Source organism: Anas acuta, chromosome 21, assembly GCF_963932015.1.
Source record: "Anas acuta chromosome 21, bAnaAcu1.1, whole genome shotgun sequence".
Classification (NCBI taxonomy): domain Eukaryota; kingdom Metazoa; phylum Chordata; class Aves; order Anseriformes; family Anatidae; genus Anas; species Anas acuta.
Genome location: NC_088999.1, coordinates 1,215,465 through 1,239,595, shown reverse-complemented (window position 1 = coordinate 1,239,595; position 24,131 = coordinate 1,215,465). Strand labels below are relative to the sequence as shown.

The 24,131-nt window shown below is 44.6% G+C and overlaps 1 protein-coding gene across 2 annotated transcripts in view; it reads left to right on the top strand.

Annotated features, from left to right (window-relative positions):
• The window catches only part of LUZP1 (leucine zipper protein 1), a 44,595-nt gene extending 20,464 nt beyond the window's left edge, over window positions 1-24,131 (top strand). For both annotated transcript variants that reach the window (XM_068657876.1, XM_068657878.1), the window contains 3 exons: window positions 9,948-13,196; window positions 17,278-17,442; window positions 19,159-24,131. In XM_068657876.1, coding sequence (XP_068513977.1) covers window positions 10,053-13,196; window positions 17,278-17,442; window positions 19,159-19,197 — 3,348 coding nt within the window. In that variant the 5' untranslated portion in view covers window positions 9,948-10,052 and the 3' untranslated portion in view covers window positions 19,198-24,131. The remainder of the gene's footprint in view (window positions 1-9,947; window positions 13,197-17,277; window positions 17,443-19,158) is intronic.

Below are 24,131 nucleotides of genomic sequence, written 5' to 3'. Positions count from 1 at the left end.
GAGCACAGCAAGCTCGCTACCCTGAACTTCAGGAGAGCAGACTTTGCCCTCTTCAGGGATCTGCTTGGTAATGCACCAAGCAAGTGACAAAATGCTGGATGGAAGGGGAGCCCAAGAAGGCTGGTTGATATTCAGGGACAGGAACACAGGAGTGAGGTATCCCAACAAAGAGAAAGTTGGGTAAAAACACCAGGAAGTTGGGTAACAATGTGCAAAGATGAATAAGATGCGCCCAGCCAAACTCAAGCAGAAAAAGAAGGTCTGCAGAGGGCGGAAGCAAGGACAGATAATCCTGGAGGGATACTAAGGCGTTATTCAAGCAGACAGGGATCAGGCTGGGAAAGCCAAGCCCTATTAGAATTAAATTTGGACAGGGACACAAGAAAGGCTTTCATAGTTACATTGGTGATAAAAGTAAGACTAGGGAAATGGTGTGTCCTCTCTGGGAGGGAAATGGGAGATCTGGTCACCTGGGATGCAGAGAAGCCTGATGTAATCAATGACTTCTTTGCCTGTCTTCACTGGCAAGATCTCCAGCTATATAGCCCAAGTCCCAGAAGGCAAAGTCAGGAACTGTGAGAATTATGAACCACCTGCTGCAGGAGATCAGGTTCAACACTAGCTAAGAAACCTAAAGCTGCACAAGTCCATGGGACCTGATGAGATACATTGACAGATCCAGAGAGATCTGGCAGATGTAGTTGCTAAGCCATAACCTCCATTTACAAAAAGGATTAAAAAGGAAGAGACATGGGGAACTACAGCCCAGTCAGTCTTGCTGCTGTGCCTGGCAAGATCATGGGGCAGATCATCCTGGAAACTATGCTCAGGCACATGGAAAAGAAGGAGGTGATTGGCGACAGCCAAAATGATTTCACTAAGGGCAGATCATGCCTGACAAATCTGGTGGCCTTCTGCAATGGGGTTACAACATTGGTAGATTGGGAAAGATCAACTGACATCATCTACCTGGACATATACAAAGCATTTGATGCTGACCCCCATGATATCCTTTGTATCTAAATTGGAGAGCCATGGATTTGATGGTTGGGCCTCTTGGTGGGTAAGGAACTTGCTGGATGGTCGCTCTCAAAGAGTTTCAGTCAATGGCTCAATGTCCAAGTGGAGATCAGTGATGAGTGGTTTTCTTCGGGGGTCAGTACTGGTACCAGCACTATTTAACATCTTTGTTGGTGACATGGACAGTGAAATTGAGTGTACCCTCAGTAAATTTGCTGATGTATGTAATAAATCACATCAGCTGTGGAGCACTTGGGGAGTTCCAGGGCCTTGTCTGGTAGAACTCTTGAGTACTTTCAAAGAACAGAGATTCCACAGCTTCTCTTGGACTTTGTGCCAGTGTTTGACCATGCTAGTGGTGAAAAATAAATTGTGCTAATATCCACTTGGAATTTTCCTTCTTGCAGTTTGTGTCCTTTGCTGCTTGTCCTTTCACTGTTCAACCAGCCATACTCTGTCTTCTCTACATCCTCCCATCTGGCAGCTTCAAACTGTAAAATGTCTTTTTCTTCTCTTCTTCGGGCTGAATAAACCCAGTCCCTTCAGTGTCTCCTTGCATGTCCTCTGCTCCAGCCCATGGCCATTGTGGTGGTCTCTGGTGGACTCACCCCAGTATATCTGTGTCTTCCTTTTACTGGGAAGCCCCAGTAAAAGCAATACTGCACTTCAGATGTGGCTTTGCAAGTACCAAAGAGAGAGGAGGTTTACCTGTCTCAACCTGCTAGCTTCAATTTTGCTGGTGTAGCCCAGTTTATGGGTAACCTTCTTTGACACAAGGACTCCTAACTTTGTTCAACTTTAATCCTCCAGGACCTCCAGGTCCTTTTCTGTGAAACTGCTTTCTAACTAGGCAGCCCCAGCCTCTGCTGGTGCTTAGGGCATTCTGACTCACGAGCAAGATTCGGACTTCTCTTTGCTGAGGCTCCTGTCCACTCCTTTCTCCAGTCCGTCAAGGTCCTTCTGAATAATAGCCCTGCCCTCCAGCATATCAGCCATGTTCCCCCCACCTTCCAGTCTGGTATCATCCATGAACTTTCTGAGATCACACTCTGTCTCATCATCTAGGTTATTAATAAAGACATTAAACATTATCAGACCCTGAGGGACACCACTAATAATTTGTTCATTATAATGTATTTAAATAATGCTAAACTTCCAGATGGCTCAAAGATTTTCTTAGCCGTATCTTTCAAGACATTCAAGCTAGTTCATTTAAACAAGAGAAGGTGGAATTTGTACACTAAGGGGAAAAATTTTCTCATTCAGAGAGATGCTTACTCCAGGACAAGTTCTCATGCACAAACTTGCAATGGAACAAGGTGAGTTACATCTGAATTACTTTTAATATGGTTTAGGTTGGAAGGGACCTCTGTAGGCCATCTGGTCCAACCTTATTTCTCCAGCAGAGCCACCTAGAGCCACTTGCCCAGGCCATTTCCGGATGGCTTTTGAATACCTCCAAGGAGGGAGACCCCGCAACAACTCTGAGTAACCTGTGCCAGTGCTCAGTCACCCGCACCATAAGAAAGTATTTCCTGATGTTCAGATGGAACTTTTTGTGTTCCAGTCTGTGCCCATTGCTTCTTGTCCTAGCATTGGGCACCGCTGACAAGAGCCTGGCTCTATGGATGAGGTCTACCTGCTTTGGATGGCTCTATATGCTTTCATACTGCCCACATTTGGGGTATCATTATGTCAATCTGTCAGAGACCAGATTTATGAAAACAATTAAGCAGTGAATGAGATTTTCATGGTGTGATTCTGTCAGTTAAATTCAGTTGCAGTTGATTTGATCTACACTGTCTTGTAAATCCAGCTGGTTGCTTATTTGCATATTGGCTTGAGTTGGAAGGGACCTCAAAGATAACCAAGTTCCAACTCCCCTGACCTGAGCATGGATGCCACCCACTAGATCAGGTTGCTTGAGGCCTCAACTAACCTGGCCTTGAACAACTCCAGGAATAGGGCATCCCCAACCTCTCTGGCTAAACTGTTCCAGTGTCTCACTAGCCTCATAATAAAGAATTTCTTCTAGATATCTAATTAAATCTGCTCTCTTCCTGTTTAAAAACATTCCCCCTTGTCCTGTCATCACCTGATTTAGAAAAAAGTCACTCTCCATCTTTTTTATAAGCCCCCTTTAAGTACTAAAAAAACACAATGAGGTCACCCTGGAGCCTTCTTTTCTTCAGGCTGAACAGCCCCAGCTCTCTCAGCCTTTCTTCATAGGAGAGGTGCTCCAGCTCCTTGATCACTTTTGTGGCCCTCTAGATCTGCTCTAACAGATCAACATGCTGGGGGGCCCCAGACCTAGAAGCAAGACTCAAAGGGGGGCTTCACAGGGGCAGAGCAAAGGGGGACAAACACCTCCCTCAACCTGCTGGCCATGCCTCTTTTGATTCAGCCCAGGATGCAGTTGGACTTCTGGGCCACAAGTGCGCACAACTGGCTGATGCCGAACTTTTCATCCACCAGAACCCCCAAGTCCTTCTCTGTAGGGCAGCTCTCAATGACTTCTTCTCCCAGTCTGTGCTCATGTCTGAGATTGCCCTGACCCAGGTGCAACACCTTGCACTTTGACTTGTTGAACCTCATTAGGTTCACATGGGCCCAATTCTCCAGCTTGTCCAGGTCCTTTTGGATGGCATCCCTTCCTTCTGTTGTATCAACTGCACCACTCAGCTTAGTGTCATCTGCAAACTTGCTGAGGGTGCACTTGACCACACTGTCTATGTTGTTGATAAAGATAAACAGTACCAGTCCCAGGAGAGGCCCCTGAGCAATGCTAGTCATCACCGGTCTCCACCCCGATGTAGAGCAACTGACCACCACTCTCTGGTTGTGACCAATTCCTTGTCCACTGAATGGTCGATCCATCAAATCCATCTCTCTCCAACTTGGAGATCAGGATGTCATGTGGGACCGTGTCAAAGGCCTTACAGAAGTCCAGGTAGATGACATCGATCAGTCTTCCCTTGTCACTTGTCAACAGATGCAGTCACTCCATCACACAAGGCCACCAGATTGCTCAGGCATGATTTACCCTTGGTGAAGCCATGCTGGCTGTCTCAGATCACCTCTTCATGTTGCATGTGCCTTGACGTCGCTTCCAGGAGGATCTTTTCCATGACCTTGCCAGGCACAGAGGTGGTGCTCACCGGTCTGTAATTCCCTGGCTCCACTTTTCTACCCTTTTTAAAAATGGGAGCAATGTTTCCCTTTTTCCAGTCACCAGGGAGTTCGCCTGACTGCCAGGACTTTTCAAATATGATGGAGAGAGGCTTGGCAACTGCATCAGCCAATTCCTTCAGGACCCTGGGATGCATAGCATCAGGGCTCATAGACTTGTGCTTGTTCAGTTTCATCAGGTGGTCTTGGACCCGCTCTTCGCTTACGGTGGGTGGGACTTTGCTCCCTCAGCCCCCATCTATGGGTTCAGGGAAACGAGAGGTGGGAAACCTGTCTGACAGTGAAGGTTGAGGCAAAGAAGTTGTTGAGTATGCCTTCTCCATGTCTGTTCCTACTAGTTCTCCCTTCTCGTCCATCAGAGTGGGAAAACTCTCCTTGGCCTTTCTTTTCTGAGCAATGTACCTATTAGAATCCCTTCCCATTCCCATTCTTATCCCTTGCCAAGCTCAGTTCCATCCATGCCTTGGCTTTCTTGATCCCATCCCTGCACATCTGGACAGCATCCCTGTACTTTTGCCAGGCCACATGTCCCTGCTTCCACTGCCTGTGTATTTCCCTCTTGTGCCTCAGTTTGACCAACAGCTTGACCAACAGCTCAAATACATAGTACATATATGTGTGTCTTATCTTCCCTTTTGAGTGTTATGAGTCAGTACATCTTTTGACATGTTGCTTTTCAAATAGCTTTGGGAAAGCAGGTCTTGCTGCACACATACTTTGAAGAGTACTCCTGTACGGTTCAGTGTTGGGTTTTGTAGGTGAAACTCTGTGGCCTGTGTTTCTTAGGAAGGCAATAGCAGCCCTTTGTTCTTTGGGATTCCTCCACAATAAAGTATATTAAGAGAAGAAAGTAGCGTAGCATAAAGATAATAAAACACCCTATTGATAAGAGGCTTGTGAGGCTGGGATTGCTCCAAGGATGGCATGCTGCTTGGAACTCTTCTAAAGAATACAAAAGCACTAGACAAAGCACCAGATCCCTCATAAAGGTGTACAAGATGTAGGGAGGTGTGATGGGTTTTCTTCATCTGAAATTTGCAGATTTATGACTGTGAAGTATGTTAATTAAATCTCATCCAAGAGATCTGTCCCAAGTTTGGTTGTTTAGAAATGTGCAACTCTGCACTGAGAGCCTTCATGAATTAGGATTCCTCTTATATCCAGAAATCAATCTTTACTTGGGATTCATTTCCCATCACTGAGCTGCTTATTCCCCTTCCATGAAGAGAGTTGAAGGGTACATTACCTGGTCTTCTAGAATCTGTTTTGAGAATGAAATGAATGTCCTCTGAATATGCCATGCCATTGTCTGGAGAATATGACCAACTAAGATACATAAACCTTGTAGCAGTGTGACTTAAAGCAGAGAAGAAATCCCACCTTTTCTCTTAGAAGGCCAAAATAAGTTGATTTTCTTAGTGTTTATCCATCACTGTATTTGTACATTAAAAGGCTTGTGATATATTAGCAAAAGACAACAGAGAGGGCTTTAACTTTGACTCAGTTCTCACAATGTGTGAGGTGTTTTTTTTGTCTTTTTTTTTTTTTTTAACTTCTGAAATCATTAGTTATGAGTCATTTCTACAGGAAACGTTGGGTTGGATAGAAAAGGAGCTCAAGGTCTCAGCGACTGTAGGCTGGGGGAACATCTGTACCTGTGTGTGGCAGCAATTTGGCTGTTTGGATGGAGTATAAAGGATGTCCTTTTGGGGCTCAGTGAGGCTGGGAATGTTCCCACACAGCTTCTGCAGAGTTCAAGCTGCTTATGGGAGATCCCAAAGGGCAGTTGTGTGTGATCTGCCAAGCCACACAGAGCCCATCACTGATTTAGCTACAGACTTCAAGGGTCCTGAAGATCCTGGAGATGTTTGTTACCATATCATAGGCTGTCTTTATCTTAGAAGTTATCCTGTATCCCTTGCTTCAAGATCTTTCAACTGTTCCCTATTTGATGCCTGTCAGAGTGGTAATAAACATAATAAATAAAATAACTACTCTTGAGTGACATCATATGAGATACAGGACATAGGATACCCCTAAAAAGTTTTGAGAAAAAATGTTTCAACACCCAAGGAGCAGATATTTGGTGCCATAATCAGCTGAGATTGTTTGGGGAGTCTCCCAAGCACTGAGAATCCCACTGTCTGTTTGGTGTTACAGACTAGGTCTCTCTCTTCAAAAGACGACTTATCAGGGCAGTCTGGATGTTGAGCAAACCAGGTGGAGTACATTGCAAAATGTTTCTGGTGAGGATGTACTGTGGCAAAAATGAGTTTTATGTGACATGAGGTGCTCCTGGGGGCCCATCATCTCTAATTTGTTGGGTTTAAATGTTCCCTATGCAACAGACAGTTAACCAGAGGGCAGAGGAACCAGCTGCCACAGTTTGTTTTAGATTTTGGAACCATTAGTTCTAAATAGAAATCAAAGGTGTGCTCCCATCAGAGCAGGTTGTTTGCTCTGCCTCTGGGTACTCTGGCAATGAGGTAAGTCCTGGTTATTGTCTCCCTACAGAGGAAGACTTAGATAGTTGAGAGGCTTCGAAGCCTATGAGAGAGAGATCTCCGGTGACCCAAAGCTGCTGTTGAGTGAACAGTAAGTTTGGCACAGAAGACAGGATGCAAAGACAAGCGGTCTCTGCAGGTGGAGTCTTGGGAGGGCACTTAATTCCAGACATACGAGAAGGTTTTGGGGGAAGGCAACATCTTAGAATGTCCCTTTGACCTTGAATCCTTGAATCCTTCTGGGATTCTTCTGCCACGGGATCTACCATTCCCTCACCATTTTCAAAATTAATTACTGAGTTCAATTTTCAGTTTCATTCAAAGATTTGGAATTTTCTTTAGAAATCAGGTTCTCCTTTGGGATTCTGAGCAGCCTCTGGCATCAATGACTCTTGGGATAGTGTCTCAACATCCCTCTCCTGCTCTTTGTGACCCATGGGCTCTGATAGTGTAGTGTGAGGGTCTAATTCTTGACTCTTAATTCCTGCCAAGCTCTTCACCAAGCATTACCAGGTACAGACAGAAGGGGAGATAATTACCTACTCATGGTCCCAAATCTGCAGGAACCAACTTTGTTAGGGTGATTTGTTGGAACAACGAGTTAGTTTAAGGGTGGTTTACCTGCAATAGTGCATCCCTTCCCAGGGATCTGTGCCCATAACCCCTTTTCTTCCTGTTGTAGATTCCATCAGACCATGCCAGGTCACTGCCCAGGGAGATAATTTCTTCTCAGAAGTCCCCTGTCTTTGAGGGCAAGGGCCTCTCTTTGCAAACAGTAGCTCACTGAACTTGAGCCACTACTGCCCTTTGTGATGCAGCTTCCTAAGAACCCCAAGGGTGTGAGAGGAGAGATTCTACTCTACCTAGATGACAGCTGATGCTGCAGGAATAGAATAAGAGGGAGGAGAGGGAGATCCAGCTCCCTGACCCCTCTGTGCACCTGCCTTCATTTTCCACCTTTTCTTAAGACGGGGATTGTGAGGCCAGTCTCGCTGACAGAGCTTGCAAAGCCACAGTGATCTTTCCATGGTGAGGAGCCCTGGGAAATCAGAACTGTTCCCCAGGCTGGTGCAGTGCTCACAGGCAGCACACAGCCCTCACCTGCCGATTTCTGCAGAAGCAACCTGCAAGAGCAGTGGTCTGAAAGTCAGTGCTGCGTACAAGCACTGCAGAGAGTCCCACGTTTGAGCCCATATGAAGCTCCTGCAGGATTGCATCCTGACAGCCAGTCTGAAACGCAGCTGCTGTTACTGAAGGCTGGGCCTGATTGTGCTTCCTGACCAGTGCCTGATGCTGAGTTAACCATTAACTCCCTTCTCCATGGCACGCTGGGAACAGTGTTGTTTTTCATGGTGCTGCAAAGTTGTTTTGCCCTTTCTTGTGACATTCTGGTGACGTTTCTTGATGGGATCCTGCCTGGGATCGAACAGCCTTTCCTATTTGCAGCCAAAGCTGTTGGCCACTCAGCAGGGCTGTGGCCTACGTGGCCTTTATGATCTGTAGGCAGCGCAAGGGAGGGTGGCTCAGGCGTGGGATGTGACCACCACAGTGAGGGAGTGGGCACATGTACAGCCAAGTCCAGACACCCCAGTACATACAGGGGGCTCAAGGCTCCTGTTCATTTGCTCTTTACAGTGCTTCTTTCAGCTTCCTGGTGTGCATGAGACTGAGCAAATATGTTGGGGAGAGTTATCCCGCAGAAGAGGGACCACAGGGTTCCTGGTATGCACAGCGGGTGCCTGATGCATGCTGTGGGTGTCTGATGTGCACTCTGGGTGCCTGATGTGCATGGCAATTGCCTGCACACAGTGTGTGCCACTGGTGCTTGTTTGCACTGCAGTCCCCTTTGCCATCAGGAAATGAATCACCTTTGATCAAAGGCTTTGTGCTGGGGCACAGCAGTCTCCTTTGCCAGCACTGTCTCCTCCCCACATCCTGCTGTTCACCTCGTGGCACTGTGAAATAGGAAACTCCTGAGTGTTTCCTCTGCAGAGAGCTCTGACAGAAATGCTGGAGGCCATATCCTGCTTCAAGACAGACAGCCTGAGCAAGGGCACAGGTCAAAGAGCTGCAGTCACCTCCCCTTCCAAATGCTTGCATTAGCCTTTGCACACTCACTGCATGAGTGGGATGTACCTGAAGCCCAGGACAGGGCAATGCTGATGTTGAGAACCAGAGGAGGATATCTTATCCTCCCACCTCCATCCTGGCTACCCCATGCTGAGCACAGAAAGGCCATGTGAAAAAAGCCCTGCCATCTCCAACCTGGGAAGAGAGCTACATTTAGTGTGTTGGAGCTTGCCCATATATTGTAATTGCTGCTCATCATCAGTGGCAACAAGGAATAGAAGCATGAGTATTTGCAACTGCTCCTCTATTGGGTGGGTGAATGGATGACAGTTGATGGCACTGACAGCTTTTGAAACAGGAGAGGAGAAACTTGAAACTCCATTAGTACGGTGTCCTTGGGACATAATTACAACCTGGGTAAAGTCTGATGTCAAGTAATGTCAGCTTCAGGAGAAATGCTGGAAGTGATGGGCAGTGCTGGCTGGCAGCAGCTCTCAGCCTTCACCAGTATGCTGGAGCTCCCTGTTCCTTGCTGGAGCAGCCAGGCAAGCTGCAGGCAGCAGTCCCTTAGCAGAGACATGAAGGAGCTTCTCACTTCCCTCATCTCTGTGAATCAAGGCTATGCACAACTAGTGGGGGGGACCTGCATGCACTGAGAACTGCCTGCTCAGCCTTCCAACCCAACTTGCTGGCAGCCACTGAATGTCTGGGGGTCTGTATTTTCTGGTTTCCAGGTCTTATTTATAGTCCACGAGTCTCCATCTGTAAGGAGTCTTCAGAAGACATGAATGGCTGAGATGAGAGTTGTTAGTTGCATGGGTACATGCCTGTGTAGGGACCTGGCTCCTGCATGTGCCTGACCCAGGAGCCTGTGTAAAGGCAGGCTTATATCAACTGCTGACCCTGGCTGTGGGGGCTGCAGGGTAAGCAAGCATTGCCTGTGCAGACAGCAGAGGACACTTCCTTCATCAGCTATTGGTAACAGGCTATTTCTGGAAATTCTGTGCTTCTTTACAGTTTATTTTTTCCTAATTTAGCACTGAGAAACATGTTTAATTAAAAAAAAAAACATATAAATATTTGTATATGTATCTATATGCATATCACATATATAATACGTATATTCTGAGCTTCCCTACTCATTTTAAGTGTTTTTTCTTGTAGGGTGAGTTGCCTGTCTCCAAAGAAAGTATAACATAACAGGAATACACAAAGTGTTAAGCACACAGACTGAGCAAAACTTCTACCTAAAAGGAATAAAAAGTAAACATGGCAGAATTTACAGGTTATAAGGAGACCTCAAATCGGCATCTACGATTCAAATTGCAGAGTCTTAGTCGTCGCCTTGATGAACTGGAGGAAGCAACCAAAAATCTCCAGAAAGCAGAGGATGAGCTACTTGACCTCCAGGACAAAGTTATCCAGGCAGAAGGCAGCAACTCCAGCATGCTAGCTGACATTGAAGCCCTACGGAAAAGAGTGCTAAAGATTGAAGGCAAGGATGAAGAAATTAAGAAAGCTGAAGAGCTTTGCCGGTTAATGAAAGAAAAACTTCAAGAGGAAGAGAGCCTCACCCGAGAACTGAAGTCAGAAATTGAACACCTGCAGAGGAGAATGGCAGAGCTGGAGAAACTGGAGGAGGCCTTTGGTAGGAGCAAGAATGACTGCACACAGCTGTGTCTTAGCCTCAATGAAGAAAAGAATTTGACCAAAAAGATATCTACAGAATTAGAAGTACTTCGAGTGAAAGTTAAAGAACTTGAAGCATCTGAAGACAGGCTGGATAAAACTGAGCAAAGCTTAACGGGTGAGTTAGAGAAATTGAAATCTTTAGCACTAACCTTTATCAGTGAAAGAAAACATTTTAATGAAAGAGAAAAGCAAAATGAGAAAATAATCCAGGAGCTAACACAGAAACTAGAACAAAACAATAAACTAAATAGGGCAGATCAAACTAGAAATGCATCCAACTTGCTAGAAAGGTCATCAAATAATCTCCTTGACAGAAATGATTTGAGAATTGAAGATGATTTGACTTCTGCATTGCCTTCTAAAGAGACCAGAAGGAAGGGAAGTGTGGATTACCTAAAACATGTAGAAAATGAAACCAGGAATAAATCAGAAAACCAAAAGAATAAAAATCAGGAAGACAATAAAGTGAAAGATCTCACACAAGAAATTGAGAAACTTAAAACTCAGATCAAACATTTTGAATCTTTAGAAGAAGAATTGAAAAAAGTAAGAGCCAAAAACAATGACCTGCAAGACAGTTACTTGAGTGAACAGAATAAAAACAAACTCTTAACTGGTCAGTTAGAAGAAATAAAAATGCAAATAAAGAAACAGAAAGATCTGGAAAATGGAGAGGTTGAAAATGAAGATACGAGCTTTTCTAGCAGGGGAAAACATGACAGACCTAAATACAGAGGTGTTGCAACAGATTTAGCAGCCACCAAGCACAAGCCAAGGGAGGTTTCACCTCAGCAGCGCCGGGAAAGAGTAAAGAACAGAGATTTCTCCTTCAGTAATGACAGCTACAGCCATGGTGGTAAGCAGGTACCCAGTCCAAGTTTAATGAACAGAAAAGCAGGAAAAGCATCCAGTGTGGATGCTGCTGCAACAGATATGAAAAGACTGGAAGAGAAATCTTCATTTTCCACTTTTTCATCTGGTCAGAAGGAAGCCTCCATCATGCAGAATGAGGTGAAGAGATCAAAGGAGCAGCCATCTGTCCTCAGTCGATACCCTCCTGCTGCACATGAGCAGAAATCTTGGAAAACACCTTCTAAACCTGTTGGTGACACAGGCCTGAGATCCAAGGCTGAAAAGACAGCTCAGGTGTTCCGGGGCAACTGCCAAACCAGCACTGACATACGGGATGACAAGTTGAGCAAAGGTGAATTAGTGGCTTCTTTAGCTGAGAAGCTAAAAACAAGCCAGGCAGAAGTTAGTGACTTCCTGGGGGACACAGTGCTCCCCAGGGGTAATTACTCCTCTTCCAATGGAATGGCATCAGCATACAGGTACCACCTCTCCTCCCACGCATTGGCATCAGATTGCATTGGCAGTAAAACAGAAGCAATGAACACCTTTGCCGCATCACACAAGCAACCCTTAGAGGGAAGGGCTAAAAGAGCAACAATCTCCCAGGAAAGAGAATTCACAGACATGTCACTTGAAAATGCAAAACCTTCACCAACAAAGCGTTCACATCACTCAAGGAGTCAAGAAGACGTTCTACGGATTCTTACAGGTCCTGATAAAGAAGATACAGAGCAGCCTTCAACTTCAGCAACAGATCATGTAAATGCTGGCTTAAAAACAGACTCCAAAACTGTCCAGAGTAGTCATGACAAACTTAATTCAGATGAAGAAACAGGAAGAAGCAAAAAAACAAACACTCAGTCAGATTATGAGACAAGGAAGAAAGCTAATTCCAAGCAGTTCTCCAATTCCAGGGGAGTTTTTAGAGCATCTATCTTTGAAAATGACAAAAACACTGTACATGATGAAGATTCCACCAAGTGTATAAAACCATCAGATGCCAGCACTGGAGGATTTAAATCCAGAAGGCCATTCAGCCCAAGAGAAGCTCTGAGGTCAAAAGCCATCATTAAACCTGCAATTGTTGAAAAGGACATGAAGGCAGTCATGGGAGGGACTACATCTGAGGCAGAGTCAGAAAAACAGAAGTCCAGTTTTAAAACGGTAACAAATAAGATGACAAGCAGCATCACGATCTTCCCCTCTGAGCCAACAGCTCCAAGGCCCACTGCAGACATAGCAGGAAAGGAGAAGCATGTTAGCACCAGCAACATCAGAGTTGCTCTGAATGAACCCTCACCAATAACTAACAGTCTCTCCCCACCTGTCGAGGTATCAGTTAATAGAAGTGCTCTGAAATTATCTGAGGACGACAGAATTGGAGAGGTGGCTCTGAGAGGTAGAGCAGAAACAGTGGTCTCCAGAAGCAGCATTGTAATAAAGACTACTGAACTCTCAGAGAAGAACAGTGAATTGCCTTCAGAGACAATCAGCCTAAAGAGCCATGGCTCTTCAGATACAGTTTCATCTGAAACAAAACATGTGACTCTGAGAAGTTCATGGAGAACAAGACAAGGCTTACATTCTGTGGAGGACTCTCAAATAAAAATAGAGAAAAATGCAGCTTCCAGTACTACAAACAAGTGCACATCCTCAGTAGACCTCTCCGAAATGGAAGGGAACAGTACACGAACAAACTCCTTGGAGCAGACCTCAGCAAGAACCAGTGCCACAACTAATTCCTGGAATGCCCCTGAACTGGGGTCCCGAAGGACCAAAAGTAACTTAAGCGCACCAGAACTGCTAACGCGCAGGAGCTACACCAGTGATCCTACAGTGGCTTCTACATGGCACCAAAGTACATTACCTGTAAGTGTGTTACATTAAGCACTCTTGCCTTTCAACTTGTTTTAAAGTTATCTGTTAGTTGTAGGACACCTGATTTGGAATTCTTACAGCTTATTTCCTGCCCTCTTGCAACTCCTGTCAAGCTCAGTGGAGTATCTTGTAAAAAGTATGTGTAAAGAAAGCTAGATTTCTTGAAATTAGATCCACTTGCACTGATCTTTTAATGCTATGTGAATAATTACAAACTGAAATCTATTTGGTCTTTCCAAGATTGGAGAAGATACAGTCACAGCATATGTAGGATATGATAAGTTTTTCAGAGTGGCTTTGCATGGCACAGTCAGCTTGGAGAACCACCAAAAAACGAGGCAAACGAGACTTTCATAGGGTTGTGCCTCAGGATAGCTTTAGCTCTGTTTGGTAAGGGCTGCATGATTTCCTGCATGCAAAACCAGAGCCCACTTCTGAACTCTGGTCTGGAAATGCTTCCTGGACATCTCTTAAACAGACCAGTGATGGCTGGTTACATGGGAGGGTTGCTACCTCCTTGGTCTGTATCACTATACCATCTGAAAAGTGAGAGCCGCAGGGATGGCTTTCCTTCTTTCCTGTTCTTTTGGGTGCTACTAATGAAGAGTCTGCCTGAGTGGGGGCAGAGAGTAGCTGGTGAGATGCACTTGCCAATAGATTTGCAGACACTAGCATATTTTAAATCCACCCACAGGCACCAAGTGGCCCTCCAGTCTTTTAAACCATGTGCTGTTTCTCACTGCACCTGCTGCCTCTGCTCTTTACTTAAAGCTGATCTAAGCAGCCACCTCCATTTCCAGCCACCTAGGGGAGCCTAGGTGAGTAATCTGATAGGACTGTTGACAGAGGGGACAAATTCACAACCAGATGACTGTGGCATTGACAAAGGTGAGATGGTACCGATGTACAAAATCATTCCACTTCTCTGGCAATGAAGGGCACAGAACACTTTGCACCATTGCATTTGCTCTGTAGAGTCTATTGCCTAGAATTAAAATGTGCAAGTTGGCTTTCCAGCTGTGTTTGGACACTAAGAATGCATCAGGCATGATTGCTGGCATTCATAAACCTCAGTGAAAAACCTAAATTTCCTGTATTGAAGGGGACAGTGAGGAATGGGATCACCCAGGCAATGTGCTTGAATGGATATCATAGGGAGAAAGGTCTGTGCAATCCTACATCTGTTACAACTGTAGCTATGAGAGTCCAAGTGACAATATTCTCCCTGGCCATGGTCACTGGTGTGTTACAGGCAGTCTGTACTTCTCTTCCATAAATCCAGGCAGAACTGACAGTCTCTTTTTGCATAACGTTGCTTAGGAAATGGGAGAGCCAGCCCTGGGCCTACCACTGGCCCAGGAGCTTGAATTCATGGTACCCACAAACATGAGTCTTGCATCTGAAGAGGCCTTTCCTTGCAGCTGGGCTATCATGCAGCTAGTCATGGAGCCCCACAGAGAAGGTGAGAAGACATCTGTCTTGTTGGCCAAACAGCTTAGCTGAGAACAGACGATCCTTTCCTCTCAGAATATCTGACTGTCCTGTTTAACATTCTTCTGAGAATGGTAGTTCGGTGTAGTGCTACCCAAACAGTTTTTGCAAAACAGTTTATGCAAAAAAAAGCACAACTTGGGTAGGCAATGATGTGGGTGTCCATGGGCTACCATGCTAGCTAAGGAACAGTTCCCAGAAAAGTGAAATTTCAGGCGTTTGCATATTTTTCTCCCATATTTCCCCTAGAAGTACATCCAGGACTGAGTGTGGGTCTGCAGTACAGTCTGTAGGTGGTCTCAAGGTCAGTTAGCTCAAATTTGCTTGCTATGAAGCATGCCTATGACAGCAGCTGAAGTGTACCTTACAGAGAACGTCCTGACGTCCTGACCTCTATGTGTCTGAGTATCTTTGATGAACTAGCTGGCTTCCATCCTTGGCCATATGTGGAGTGACAGGTAGGCAGGAAAGCAGATGTGTGGTTAGTTCACGCAGGGCTTTTGAATGTTGTGCTATGTCCCTCTCTGCATCTTACCTAAAAATAAAATCACCCAGATACCATGTAGTCAGTATTCTCAATTCATGGTCATAAAGTAAGTATATTAATAGCTTGTAAATGAGCAGCGTGAAGTTACCCTGAAAGACTGGAGATACACAGATATACCAGAGCAATCCAAATTTCATGTATGTGTTTTTGGGCAGTTCAAAATATTGTTTATGCCCTTAGCAAAAAAAAAAAAAAAAAAAAAAAAATTGCCTTTGAAGGATATCTGGAGATTTATATCACAAGTAGTCTGATGGGATCTTTGTTTCTGATAAAGATGTTGCTATTTCATTGGTGGAAGACTCAGCACTGTTCAGTGGTAACTAACACTGGGAGCAGCTTTCCATATTCAGCTTTCCTGTAAAGACGTCACTGTCACCTCACCACCCACCCTCCCACCCCTACTCCAGCTCCACTAGTCAGTCTCGGATCGCCTTAAAAATCCTATTTTGAAAACACAGGGTTGGTTCTGGTTTTGTCAAAATACTTTGTTCTGTCTTTCTGTGTGAGACAGTCATTGTGTCTGATTGTTTGCTGCAGCAGAGCAGGAGGCTTAGCCCCTGCCTCTCATCGTGTCTTTTGGGTCAGATCCAAACTGAGCACATGGAAATAATTCTTGTAAGGAGATGCCAGGCACAAGGTGTAAATTAAACCTTCGGTTTGTTTTATTGCTGATGTAAGCAAACAAGCTACACAAGCTCAGCTTTGAGCAACACTGCACTACAGAAGCTCTTCGGAGCTCTGCTTTGGATAGGTGCTGTAGGATCAGCTGTAAGCACTGACGGATTAATGTTGCATCTTGAGGACTTGCTCCCTCTAGTGCTTACAGGCAGTTTCTTTAGGCTTTCATGAAAGACGAGAAGATGCAGCACTTCAGTCATTCTGATGGTCTGTGTTTCAGATAATTAAATAAGTATTTCTCTGGCATGATATTTGCTGAAAATTTGCAGTGTCTGACTTAGTGCAAAGGTTAATAACAGGCAATTGTTATTAAGCCGGCAACTGTGCAAGATATGTGCTTTTTTTTTTTTTTTTTTCTTCATGGCTGTGATATTAATGTGACTGCCTTGGAGTTGGGTGGTGTGCCACAGATGTTAGATTAAAAACCTAAAGGTAGGCTTTTCTTCATATGTACCTCATGGGGGGTGGAGGTCTCATGGAAACCTCCCTGACAGTATCCAGGGATGCTTGCTCTCTTCTCCCCTCTGCTCAAGGATTAAGAGAAGGTGCACCCATCACCATTGTATCCTTGCTGACTCCACATCAGCTTCCAACTCAAGCAACCAATCATGCCATACTACTATTGCATATTACATATTTCTTTCCTTCTTTCTTTATACCTCAGTAATTTTGTCCAAGGACTTGAGTGTGTTCTGTGTGAATTCTAGGGTGTGAGGCATTGGTGTTACTATCTGTTCAGAGCAGCTTCCAAGATCCTTGTCAGTGTACAGCTGATTTTTCTCATAATGCAATTGCCTCTTGTGCTGAGCCACACCAACCCAGCTGTGGTACAGTCTGAGGAGGCACTCTGACACATGGTGGGTGGCCAGCCTGACCATCCCATAGAGGTCCTGGCAGACATTCAGGAAACCATTAGTGAGTTTGAAAGTACTGTTCAGATGCCTATACTGGGAAAACAGTGTAGGAAAATACCACATCACATCCTCATTGCCAAGAAAATAAAAGATTCAGGTTACTGGTCATCTCCCACCCATGGTAGATAACATTTAGAGTTAATATTTTTAAGAGATTGAGTCCTGAGTTTCATGGATCAATCACAAGCACTAAAGGCTCACAGCTGGACAGAGGACTCAGCACCCAGAACTTTATGATATAAAGTATTGGATGGATTAAAAAAATTCTCTGTGAGCATATATGGGAAGACTTCCTAGATTTGGTTGGGTGGCCTGGGCACCCTCCTTGCCAAAAGTACTCAAACCAGAACCTCACGCTGCAAACCTGGGACCAGGAACCTGGAGCTATTCCAGACCTTGCTATAGCCCCCAATTCCAAGTCCTCTTATTTTTCTTCCCACAGGATGAAAACAAAGATTTTGTGCCCAGTTCCAGAAGAAAACAGTTTGGCTCTTCTGAGTACCTTTCACAGGTTGACACACCAGGGAAAAGGCCAGCCACCAAGCTGGAACTGCAGGATGCTGATTCCAACCCCTACCCACCACTGAGTCTCCAATCAGAAGAACAGGTATGCAAATTCAAGGACCATTTATAAAAGAGAATTAGAAGGCCAGAAGCCAACATCTGAACTGACCTGTCAGTAACATAACTCAGTGAACTGCTTGCCCAAATGAGGATAAACCTCTCAGGAGAAATCCAGTCTTAGATTAGTGCTTCGCAGAGGTGGAGTGTCTGCATCACTTTAGTAAATTACTAGTATTTCCTATACTGGTAAGAAAACAAAAAAAAACAACTTATTTTTCTATATTAAATTAATTTTAACTATCTCTATGGCTAAAGGCATCCTCCATGGAATAAAAGCCACTACACCTAGTCATCCCCAGCCACCTGTTTTATATTGGACACAACCAGAGATGATGTGGGGAGACAAAATCAGCCATGGACTTGCTTCCTTCAGCTTGCTGCTGTACCACTAGGGTGCTTGTTTGCTGCTACATACCTGCTGCTCTGCCTGCCGAGCACACATTTCTGGCCACACAAAGAAGTGGAAAATGGCCTAGCTTATGGCTATCATGACTTCTTCCTAGAAAAATGAAGAGCATGCATATCCCAGCCTCTTCACAAGGAGCTACCTTTGGAGGAGGCAGTGGTCCAGATGGACTTTCAGTCCTAGGTGCACAGCCACAAAAGACTGTATGAAAGACTGAAATTACTCCTGGCATTTTTTTCTTCAGCTGTGCAGCTGTACTGAGCTCAGTGGATTGGTAGTGCGGATCCTAATTTATTTTAACAAAATATGGAGGGTTTTTATAGGGGTTTAGGCATCTCAGCCAGTGGCTCCAGCACTGTAATAACGTTCATCGCATTGCAACTTGAAATATTTGTTGGCTGTGGTTTGGAGCTTATCCAGCATGCAAACCTCACAGGATCTGACTGCCAGTGCTACAAAAGCATACAGGCTGCAAGAGTTAAAACTGTTTTTTTTTCCATTTTGTGTGTCAGCCCCAGCATAAATATTTTTATCAAACCGGTCTTCATTGCATCTTACTAGAGGTGCACAGAAGTTGCTGAGTCCTGATACACAAGCAGCAGGAGTGTGAGGCAACTGAGAGCCCTACACAGTCAGAGAGCATAGGGGGACACAGTCTCAGCTACTTTGTACACTACAGTTACGCTCTTGTGATCACCAAGATGTTAACCACAGTGACATTCATTTGGTTAGACGCAGACATCTACCTGAGGCAGTGATGCCTCCCTTTCTCTGCACAGACTGAAACAGCATTAAATGAAAACTTGAGTAAAGTCGTCACCATAACATACATCATTTGTCAGTTGGTACTTCCATGTTGACTAACAGAAGCCTGAACACCTTGCACTTGGAGGCATGCTCTACAGACACCTGATGTTAAATCAGCTTAGTATGATCCATGCTGTCAGGTGTTATGCATCACACTTGCCAGATCCATGTGTCCAGTGTGGAAATGGGTGCTGAGTATGCTATAGCATTTAAAAAAAAAAAAAAAAAAGATGATGGTAAAAGCCTGTGAGGAGCTGGTCTGGGTTATTCTGCTTTGAGCATTCCACTGTAAGGCCTGGCAGTCACTGTCTTCCGAACTGATCCTGTCACTGTTCTCCCCACTGCCCTACCATCAGACTGTGAGTCTGTTGAGCATGGGATGACTGCCTAAAGGCAATCACAATACTTTTCCCCAGAGCAAAAATGCTGCCAGAGGCATCCACAGGTCCTGTCCAATCTGTGATGCTGCGGGGTTCTCTCTTACAGGGTGCCTCCCGTGTCTACCGGACAACGTCTAGGAGATGAGTTGTACTTCCATCCCATGAACACGCAGGATAATGGAGCAAGAGACAGGCTTGTACCAAGCTCACAGGTGTCACACTTGTTTTTAACCTCTACAGAGGCTTCAGCCAGTTTGAAACCAGTTTTCTAATGTGATTTGTGAGGTACAGGAACTTTACCAGTGATTTTTTTTTCTTCATTGCTGAAGAGGCAGCTGCAGACTTTGCTCAAGGGACTCCCACTTCTCATCTCTGTACCTGCAATCTTAACCTTCTTCATAAAACAGTAGATCTGTCTCCATACGGGAACATTGACTTGCCATAGCCACTCTTTCAACCAGAATGATGGTACGACCTGGACAAGAGAGACCTTCTCATTATTCACCTGCATTTAGATGAGCTGCAGGAAGTATTCCTCCACTGCATGCAATCCACCAGCCTGTGAAAGCTGTCCTACACGCTCCACAACTGAAAGCTTTCAGTTTCCAGTGAGCGCTCACATTGTCCTAAATACACCTTTGTTGGCTTGGGTTGTGGTCATCCCAGTACTTGTGTTCCTAGCCTGCTCTGTCTGTAAGCAAGAAAATTAAAAAAACATTCAATGGTTTTACACAAAACAGGAAAGGAGAGCAGAAAACGTTTAAAAACTGTTTATTCCCCCATTGCTCACTCTCTCTGCAATAAGCTTCATATGACCCACTTAATCACCAGCTGAGCTCTTGCACTAAGTGAGCCACTGAGCCAAACCAACAGCAGTCAAACAACAGCAAAACTTTCTCCAGGCTTGGACTAGGGTGCTCTTTTGCCCAAAACTTTGCTTCCATCATGCAGACAACATTGCTGCTGCTCACGCTAAGCCATTGAGCTCCAAGAAACAAAGAAACAAGTGCTTTTCTTCTGGCTTGAGAAGTAGAATGCCCTTGTTCCTTCCAAAGATGGGGAAAAACAGGATTAGACCGAAAACTGAGCTCTAGTATGGCTATTTAGGCAGCTTTTGTCTGTGCCCCTCTTCAGGACATGCCCCCTCCCCCCCATCAGCTGTGTCTGGGGACTGCGGTATGGTCAGAGACTACAGAGGTACAGCTCCTTGTCAGTGCCCACAGGCCACTGACTGCATCAGAGTTGGAGGATTCATCAAGAGGTGCTCAGGTGTTGGAACAGCATCTGCCCTAAGCAAGGAGATTGTACCTGGTTCACACACCGTAGCTCTGCCACTCCTTCCTTTTCATTCCTCCAGGGTTGGCCCATGGCTTTCCAGTCTTGTACACAACCACCATTGACTTCCCTCACTGGTTTCTTCTGCTTGTCAGAAACAGGTGGCCCTTTCCACAGAGGCATGAGGAGGATGATATAGAAGGGAAAACCTCTACTGTTTTGGAGGTGCTGGGTGAACAACTGTCATCCAGCAGCTCCCATACCTGAGTTGCCTCCACAGTCATTCCCACATCTTACCTTCCAGGTGAGCAGCTACAACAGCAGCACATGTACAGCTATCCATATGTGCACATCGGATGCTGCATCACCTCCTTGGAATTATATGCCTCAATTCTAAGAGGCAAAAGGAAAAAAAAATGGAGCTGGTTGGAAAATATCTATGAACACATATAAGGAAAACGTTTCAATGACATGTGTTTGTTTGTTGTTGTTTGTTGTGTGTTTTTTTTTTTTTTTAATAAAGTTTTGTTTGGAGGAGGGGGAAAAAGACTATTTTTGAAAAAAGTCTCTCCTCATAAATTTTAGATGTTTTTCCCAAATCTATATTTTTTGCAATCCATTTTATTCTTTTATATTTCATGACATGCATACATGTTAAGTTGCATAACAAGACAAAAAGATAGTGCTTTTAACTTAGTACTGTGGCAGCTTTAATAGTCTTAAATTATATTAAAATAAATTATATCAGCTGCTATCTCTTACCACTTCATGATACGGCAGTGCTAGTTTAAAAAAAAAAAAAAAAAGATCTTTATAAATATTAAGTATTAAAAAGCCAAAAAAAAAACAACCCACAAACTCAAAATCCAAACTAAAAGTAAAGAAGCTGAAATTCTGCAATTAAACCCAGATTTCTGAGATGCCTCTTTCCTCCCTCCCCTGCAGTATTCGTCAGGAAATGCTGAAAATGGGTGCATGTTTTGTAATCTGACACCGCTATGGACTTTATAACTTGTTTGTGAAAGTTCATTTTGCCTTGCTTAGACATTGACTGTATGACAGGAACCTCTCCCCCTGGCATTACTGGGATTTGTTACTCGAGTGCTTTCAGTTTCCTTGCCTCCTCATGCAATCTTGCAGGCTTTCCACAGCTGATGGCCAGCATTGCAACCTGCCCAGATGTGCCACATCCCACCCATGCTTTCACAGGGCTGGCTTGCAATGCTTTGTCAGCCTCGTGAAGCCACATTTTGGCTTTCTGCACCTTCTTTTCATAACAAAAGAAATAATTCCCTTCAATAAAATATGCTGCCTCATATAAGATGCCTAACAGGTCTTCTGTTGGTTACATGGGAGACAGTGCTTCAAAAACCCCTCCAAGCCAGTGCAGCTGGTCTGTAGAAAGCAACCTGAACATCTGCAGCAATTTTTTGAACCTTGCAATTTGCATTTAGGAGGATATACCTACCTCTTCAAACATCCTCAGTAATTATTTGCCCCAATTTACATTCCCAAACCTGTTTAGTAGCTGGTCAGCCATATAAGATACAATTAGAGTTGCTGTGAAAGACTGCTGCTGACTTCCTGCTTGGCATTGCAGTACTGTCCTATAAAGCAGAGTTCATAGTTAAGATGTCACCTGTGACACTTAAGATGTCTGTCCTGCGACACTGCTGCCAGAGACTCACAGTTTAGTTTAAAAACAACCAACTAAAAGAGCTGGACAGCACATACACACTGAAGAGGATGAGGATTGCTTTGTGCAGTTAATGTATGGCTTTTCTCACAGTGACAACCCCATCCTGCTGCAGGACATTAGTCTTTATCTAATAGGCTGCTCAGGTTCCCTCACCCATCCACAAGCCCCCTCCTTCCCACACAGTCCTGGCATGGCTGCAGTTTACCATTGTACTTCTGATGCTCCGTCTGGGGGAACTAGTTTCATTCCTGGCCAGCAGAGCTCTGCATTGCTATGTGACATTCCAGGTTGACACATGCTTCCCTTAACCCAACTCACAAAAATCTAGTTAGTATGTTGTCTTTTCAGCTCTACAGCTCACCCCAATAATGCAACTCCATGTTTGGAATGAGAAAGGAACAAGCACCAACAGCAAGAGTTGTTGGTTTCTCCCCTTCTGTCAGCCAGGGCTTGGCTTTCCCTAATCCAAGAGCAACTGGAGGACTTGTCCTTGCTGCTCAGCCAGATCACACTGTGCAGGAGTCCCCCAGCTACAGACACAGGTCTTCTGGAACTGCTCCTCAGGTGCTTCTCACAAATTACATCTCCTTTCTCCAGCTACCATGGCTAAAGTCAGCCTCACTAATTTGTTCAATATTTTACAGCACATACCTTGAACTCTTGCTTATAGGCTCAGTGTAACTGCTTGTAAATAAAGATGTCACTGAGTATAGACCAGGTTGTTTTTACCACAACTGGGATTAAATCTGAAAGAAAACCCTCTGTAAATTTGAAAGGGGCCATGCCCTGTAATCATGAGTGCAATAGGAGCTGATGTATTATTAAAATTATAGCAATGACTTCAGGAAACACAGTGTATTTTACTCAAATTGCACACTTGTTTTGAACAGCTGTAAAATAGAATATGTGTAAATATTGCCATCACTGAAGAAATATTTGTAATTTTAGCATATAAATATAACAGGCTTTTTAGCGGATGTGACACCAAGAGGCTGTGTATCAAGCATTCAGACAATTCCAAAATTGTAAACATATTTGCTGTACAACAGAAGTGTGTCAGTGCTTGCTTCTTCCAAGTAAACGGAGGCGTCGTCCCTTTTTAGAGAACCAGTGGCTTTTCCTCAAAAGGCCAGTGGCAGCTTGAGGGGTTAGCAGCTTGCTGATTCATGGAATGGTCCCCTCCATGTCTGGAAATGACACTGCAGCCTCCAGATCGTCACCTCTCCATCCACTCAGGTCGCATGGAGCAGGGACAGTTTCACAGTGCAACCATCAGTGCCTCATGTTCAACTGCAGCTTACTGGACACTGATGAAGGGAGAACTGCTGTCCACCTGCAGATAATACCTCCGGGAAAGGAAAACAGAAGGAAGCACAGGCCAGGGTGGTGCACTTGGTGTTTCAAAAGACACTTGACATGAGTGATTTCTTGCTACAGATTGAAGCAATAGTCACATTGGTGTTATCTCTAACATAGTAGACCTCATCTCTGCCACCCTTGCACATCACTGGGGCAGCCAAAGCTCTGTGCCAAGGCCAGCCTTCAGTGGACTGCTATATACATGATGAAATGTGAAGCCATTGTTTGCAGATGCATCTTATGGTCAGTAACCTAGGGACCCAAAGGATAATTGTTGTAGGCTGCCCAACATGCAGTGCTGGCACCTGCCTTGTGGAAGCAGCAATCCAGGCTGCATGGAATGTATTTTTAAGAGAAAAACTATTTTTTTTTGTATTTGTAGACATATACTTGGGCTGGGGCAGCTTAGTTAGAAGACAATAAAGCAAGAAATCTTTTCATAGTCACACTCATCCAAGTTAATTTTCCAGGTTATAGTATTGCTTGTTTCCCTAAAGCAAACTTTGTGTCCAGTAGAGCTATCAAGCACTGTTCCACCCGAGTCTTTGTCAGTGTGCTCAGCAGAGGGAAGCCAACTCTTTCCTCCCCAGGCTGCCCATTCAGTGGATACAGATGGTGCTCACCTTTTACTAGCTACAGTGCTCTTAGTCTGCATGCCAAATGTAAACACACTTTATCTGCATGTCTCTCCTGACTCAAACGCTGTCAGCTCTACAGTATATAACCAATAAAAAGCTCTTTTTATA